Raw genomic sequence first — 6665 nt, forward strand, 5'->3', positions numbered from 1 at the left:
ACAACAGTAACCAAAAGTTCAAACTACATAAAATATTAATTAGGAAATGCTGAAATGCTTGGCACATTTAACCTACACCATTACAATTATTTGTTTTTAAATAATGGTGCAATTTACTTAATATTTTTAAGTTAATTTAAGCAAAAACGTTAATTACAATTAAGTGTTTATTTTATTTACACACACACACACACACACACACACACACACACACACACACACACACACACACACACACACACACACACACACACACACACACACACACACAGGAAAAAAGAACCACGTCAATTCAACATTGTTCACAATGATTTATTTTAAACAGCTTTTTTGTGAATCACACATTTAGCAGATTCCTTCTCTGAACACAGTGAGCTGAAATCTGTTCTACATTCAGTGGATAAAACTTGGATAAAATTTCAGTCACAACAGCCTTATATAATAAAATTGCATCCAAATTGGCATGCTTGATAAAACTCTGTAAAACTGGCATATTGATGCTAACAACAAGAAAAATGTACCTGCCATACAAAGAATAAAAGTGGCTCAAGTGAACGCAGTGCTTTACCTTTTCAGAAAAGGTCAAATGACAAAAATAAAATTAAGATCCCAAAAAGATATAAATCCTGAAAAAAAACCCATTTGCACTGTGACATAGTTTTTGAACATCTTATTTTGATTCCAAAAAATTGGGAAGATTATAACTAAAGAGTGACCAAAAAACATCCATAATGATACTCTCCCATTTACACCTTAATGTGAATCTGGAAAGTTAATACAAAAACACAGTTTATGGTACAAACATTATTTATGAACAGGAATGTCAAAACAATGTAATGTCGCAACTGAACCTTTTGATGAGCATTACATGTCACTTAACAAGTCTAACACTTTAAGAACAGCCCTGTGAAATTTTGTCTACAATGAACAGAGGTCATTTTTCAGTCTTTGAACCTTGACAGAAAGGTTTCCTGGATCCAGCTCCATGAACACTTTTCGAAATGCTTCAAATGTGCATTCGAAATTCTTGGGGTATTTCAGATCCAGAGCATAGCACAGTCCCAAAAGATAGCAACAGGCTTTGCTCAGATTCCCAAGTTTGCCCAGAACAGTAACGCCTTCAATAACAATACCCACATCAGTAGGTTCGCCTGACCTGTCTTGATTCTGCAGCAGGTAAATCTTCATCACCTCCTCAGCCAAAGCCTCTTCAACAAAGACAGCATCAGCACCGTCCTTTAAAAAGAGAAACAACTGTTTTAAGCTCACATATTTCCAAACATTGAAACAAAAAGTTTCATTTGTATGACATCACCGGTACTCATAATATGTAGACACTGTGCTCCAAAATCTTATAGCAATAGCAAATGCAAATGCTATTCTTTTGTATGCTTTGAAGTGGTTTTTTTTTTCTTTAGAACAGTATCTTAAAACTTTTCTATGATCTCACAAGCTAAAATAAACTACCGTAATTGTCGGGCTATAAGCCGCTACTTTTTGCACCAGCTTTGAACCCTGCGGCTTTTAGTCAGGTGCGGCTTTTCTCTGGATTGTCCATGATTTTTGTCATATCGTAAGATTTGTTTTGTTTGTTCCGCTGTTGCCTGGCGGAAGGGCATGTGATCAGACACACAGTATCGGGGTTCAAGAGTGGTATGTTGGTCACATGTCCATCCGCCAGGCAACACAGTGCCGTACAAGTAGCGCGAAAAACAAACTTCAAAGTAGCGCTACGCGTTCAGCGGGAGCCGTGGATGACGAGCGGTGATAAACTTGCGAAAAGCAAGTTATGCTCAATTCCACCGGTGGATTCTGACAGCGTGGAAAAGTGTGAAAACATCCACGATCACCAACGGATTTGAAGGGCTGGACTGTTGCATGATGGAGAGGAGGACACCGCCACGGCCCTTCTGAGGGTGTTCGACTCTGACACTGACAACGAGGATTTCTTTGGTTTTGAAAGTGACAACGAAGGAGAGAAGCGGAGAGTGGATGACGAAGCCATCCTGAGCCTGTTCGTTTCCGACACTGGAGAAGAGGACTTTGGTGGTTTCAGTGCGCAGGAAGAAGAGAAAGATGGTGGTGAATGACTGACTTTTCTTCTTGTTAAAGCCGTGTCACTGCACCTGAGCCTAAAAGGTAGTCTGAATCTATTTTTCTGGTGTGCTGCAGGTTATTGTTATGTACTACATTTGTTACTCATTTATGAAGCACAGTACATGTGTCCTACTTGTAATTACCGCTACTTGTACATATACCTAAAAAGTTATGCAAATATGTACCCATAACTTGTTTTTCAAGATATTAATAAAAGGGGTGTGTCTCCAAACAGCCATCTCTTTCCTGACAATTCCCTTTGTGCATATTCTCTTACATATGATAAGTCAACATTGAAACACCTGCGGCTTTTGGTCAGGTGCGGCTAATGTATGTACAAACCAGGATTTTCCCCTGATTTTAGCTTGTGCGGCTAATATTCAGGTGCGCTTTGTAGTCCGGGAAATACGGTACTAATATTCCTAAAACAGATTTATTGCACCAACCTCAAAGGTTTTGATTAAGGCACTTGGATCCTCTCCCAGATGGTCAATGAAACATCTGATGATGACTTCTCGTTTTTTCTCGATGGAATTTCCACTCTGTAAAACAGGAAGTCTCAACTGAGGCAAAATTTGCACATTTAAAACATGACTTACCATTTCTAGCTTAAACATAACTATTTTTTTTTCTGTTGTTGACCTGTTTTCACACCCACCATCAAGGTAAGAACACCTGTGGAGCTAAAATATTGAACAGAAACCTAAGAAAAGCCGTTTTTAGTGGAAGGGCCTCTTCAATGCTGTGTTGGAACGTTTTTGTGGTTAGAAAATGCAATCTTCCTTACCTGAAGCAGAAGGTTTAACTGTGCCCTGTGGCGTTGTCCAGCAGCACCTTTCTTGGCTTGAAACAAGGACAGGAGTTTGGATGAATACAAGTCCAACGATGACATGAACTTTGGTTCAGGGTCGTGATCCTATGAAACGCTGCACTGACCTGGATGGGAGAGGACAAAAAATCTGAAGGCCAAAATTCTGATTCAATCAAAAAAAATAAATAAAAAAATAAAAATCTACCATTTTTTGCAACCTGGACCTTATTTTCTAACATGCAAAAGATTAATTTACACATCCAGACATAAATCCATATAAGTGGAGTTGTTCAGTATGCAGACTAAACCCTCAACATAAAGTATTATCTTCCACTAAGCTTCTAAATTTTATGTTATGAATTGCTTGCACTATTTCCCTGTGAGATTGTATAATCTTAGAGGGAAGAGGCGGAGCCAGGTTGCCCTCTGAACCATCGTCTGCCAGGCAGCGATGCGAGAGGAACACACCGCTGAAGTGGCGCACATATTCAGAATCGTGTCAGCGGCTTTACAGAGAAAGCCTTTCAGCTCCTCTGGCAGCTCTGCTTCCTCCACCTTCCTGGAGATGACAAACGCTAGCAAATCAGTGTTGTTAGTCAATGCAGCTGACTGAACAGTGCATTGATGTGCGCGATCAGTGAACCTTGCTATCAGCTGGTCAAGTTTGGCGGGATGGGCCGGTCGCTGTCCAACGACCTTGGTCATTTTGGTGCCGAAAACTGAAGCGAGGCTCGGCTCCAGAGGGGGAACAGGCGGAAAACTCCGGTCTGTGAAGCCCTCTGTGAAGCCCTAGGTAGAGACCGGCGCTCTAATCTTCGCTGGCTCTGCTGCTGCCTCAGAGAGGTTGGTCATCATCCCTGGGAACTGAGGCCAGATGGGATCTGGGCAACGAGAGTGAGTGGAGCCATACCTTCCCGCCAGATCATGGCCTGTATTTATATAGCGCTTTACTAGTCCCTAAGGACCCCAAAGCGCTTTACATATCCAGTCATCCACCCATTCACACACACATTCACACACTGGTGATGGCAAGCTACATTGTAGCCACAGCCACCCTGGGGCGCACTGACAGAGGCGAGGCTGCCGGACACTGGCGCCACCGGGCCCTCTGACCACCACCAGTAGGCAACGGGTGAAGTGTCTTGCCCAAGGACACAACGACCGAGACTGTCCAAGCCGGGGCTCGAACCGGCAACCTTCCGATTACAAGGCGAACTCCCAACTCTTGAGCCACGATCATCAGATGGGGGTGGAGCAGGCTGAGGGACGGGAAGTTCCTTCTCACCAGCTGCCTCCTGGATGATGCCAGGCAGATCCAGGAGCAGCGCACCAACAACTGGGAGCGGCGTCCTTGCCGACATGTGAAGGCCAGGGGTGGATGAGCGTCGGCTCATCCACCCTTCTGTCACCAGGCTGCCCAGCTGGGAGGCAGTGGAGCTGCCACCACTGCCGTTTTCCTCACGGTGGGTGGAATCATCCAATTCCGGCCCACCATCGAAGAACTCGATGGCTTCTTCCAGCGAGTGCCTCTCTTAGTGGGAACGCCTCCTCAGCATCAGCCTTGAAAAAGGCTGACCTCTGCTGCTTTTCCTCTGGCGGGAGGAGCTAACAGGAGCAGCAATAGGATTAAGGTGTGAGGGCAAGGTCCGCATGGTGAGGACCGAGGCAGCCCACGCAGACGGCATGTCGGTCATACGACATGATGTAGCCGGTCTGGCAGGATGGACACAGACGGATGGTCTCGCTGGACATCTTCTGGCTGGCTGAAGAAAAACGGTAGAGCCGATTTCCTGGTCTCACCGTAACTTATACTAGACCAGGGTGAGGCCCACACAGCAGGTGGGCGTGGACTAAAATACTTCAGTGCTGCGCGCACAAGGGGAATACCCACTTAAAGGGCTGCGCCTATACTCATGGTGACACTGGATGACAGGCCATGAACTCATCAATATATTTACCGAACTGAAAAATTCTCAAAATTTAGATTTGGCATTTGTATGACTAAAATAACCCACCACAAAACCAGTATAAATATTTAGGTGGTATCACCATCCACTACTCAGCTTGTATAAAACAATATCATATCCTTCCAAAATTTAACACATCAAGTCCTCTGAGTAAAATTACCTGCTTTACTTTGTAGTTGATGCAGATTTTTTTCCTGGTGGTGAAGATGGTGCTGAAAAAATACAAATCAAAACTTTATCATTACAAAACATGTCACTGAGTAATCTGCCATAACACCAATCTCTTATAAGAAAGTTTAGCTTGGATTGAAATAAACATTTATTTATGTAAATTGGGAGTAACTAGGCAAGGCAAGGCAAATTTATTTGTATAGCACAATTCAACAACAAGGTGATTCAAAGTGCTTTACAGAGAAACAAAAACAAATAAAAAGCATGATTTAAAATTGATTAAAGCAAGCAAACAAACAAACTAACAAACAAAACAGTATATAAAATCAAAACATAAAATCACAACAGTAGATAAAATCAGTAGTTAAATGTAAGTTTTGAAATTTAAGCTTAAAAGTGTGGATTTGGTGCTTTATTCAAATGCAGCAGAGAATAGGTGAGTCTTCAACCTGGATTTAAATAAACTGAGTGTTTCTGGAACTATACTATACTAACTATATACTAACTATACTGGAAATGATGGTACTTTTGGCTTGACCAAAAGGACCAAAGCTTTTTTTTTCATTATTTTCTGGGATCTGAAAGGAAGTAGGGCCCCCAGTCTAAATTTACTTAAGGCCCCATAGTACTTTGGACCGGCCCTGGATGAGGTAATCTGCTGACCCGGTGTTGTGCCAAAAAGTGATTGTCTGCCAGAAACTGATTGCCGTCCGCGGGAGCGCGCGCAGCTGCTTAAAGCTGCAGCGCCCGGATTACTTGCGTTGCCAGCTACTTCCGTGCAACTGATATAACGTGGGGGGAAAAAACCCAAACACATTTATGCCTTTGTTATTAGGCAAAGGTATGCATTCATGGAGCTCTAACGTTTCTTGTAACCGAATTATGGCGCTTATCAGAAGGTTGCTTTCAGTGTGTAGCGCAGTCACGAATGACTACACGCATCACGATGGAATAATTAATGCCTACAGGTTTAGTATGTCTACTCTCGTTGTTCATATTTGTTATAAGACTGTCGAATAGTAGTTAAAACAATAAAGACCTATTGTGCCAGTATCACCATGACTCTTTCTTGTTTGTTCAGAATAACGACTGAGAACATGGCATTTTAGCGCTACCAAAAAGTGATTGTGGCCTATAACTTGTCACTGAAACAATATTTCGGCTTCAAACTTGTTGGATATATTCCAGAAGGGTTACATGTGATATATTATATCCCAAAAACTCTCCAAGAACTGCTGAATAACTTGTACAGGAACAATAAAACTGACAATATGCCATTTTCAAGCTGCCAAAAAGTGATTGTGGCCTATAACTTGTCACTGAAACAATATTTCTGCTTCAAACTTGGCGGATGTCATTTAGAAGGGTCATATGTCAAATATTACATCTCAAACACTCCCCTAGAACTGCTGGATAACCTGTAAAGGAACATTAACATTGATAATATGCCATTTTCGGCCTGCCAAAAAGTGATTGTGGCCTATATCTTGTCACTGAAACAATGTTTCTGCTTCAAACTTGGTGGATGTCATTCAGAAGGGTCCTATGTGACATATTATATCTCAAACACTCTCCAAGAACTGCTGAAAAACTTTTAAAATAACATTAATACCGATAAT

General features: G+C 42.2%; 1 protein-coding gene across 2 annotated transcripts; it reads right to left on the reverse strand.

The window, feature by feature from the left end:
• Positions 1-214: 214 nt before the first annotated feature.
• LOC308402701 (uncharacterized protein) lies at positions 215-5338 on the reverse strand. Of its 2 annotated transcripts, XR_013972794.1 has the most exons (4): positions 5036-5338; positions 2885-2940; positions 2544-2639; positions 215-1236 (listed from the first exon to the last, which is right to left on the reverse strand). XR_013972794.1 is itself a non-coding variant. In XM_080891737.1 (3 exons), exons 1-3 carry the CDS (start codon positions 2987-2989, stop codon positions 919-921), a joined length of 519 nt encoding a protein of 172 aa, XP_080747863.1. In that variant the 5' UTR covers positions 2990-2996; the 3' UTR covers positions 215-918. The 2 variants fall into 2 exon arrangements, 1 of the variants encoding a protein (XP_080747863.1); XM_080891737.1 differs by lacking the exon at positions 5036-5338 and having other exon boundaries at positions 2885-2996.
• Between the last annotated feature and the right edge of the window lie 1327 nt (positions 5339-6665).

This window comes from Rhamphochromis sp. 'chilingali' (genome assembly GCF_963969265.1).
Source record: "Rhamphochromis sp. 'chilingali' genome assembly, chromosome: 1".
NCBI lineage: Eukaryota > Metazoa > Chordata > Actinopteri > Cichliformes > Cichlidae > Rhamphochromis > Rhamphochromis sp. 'chilingali'.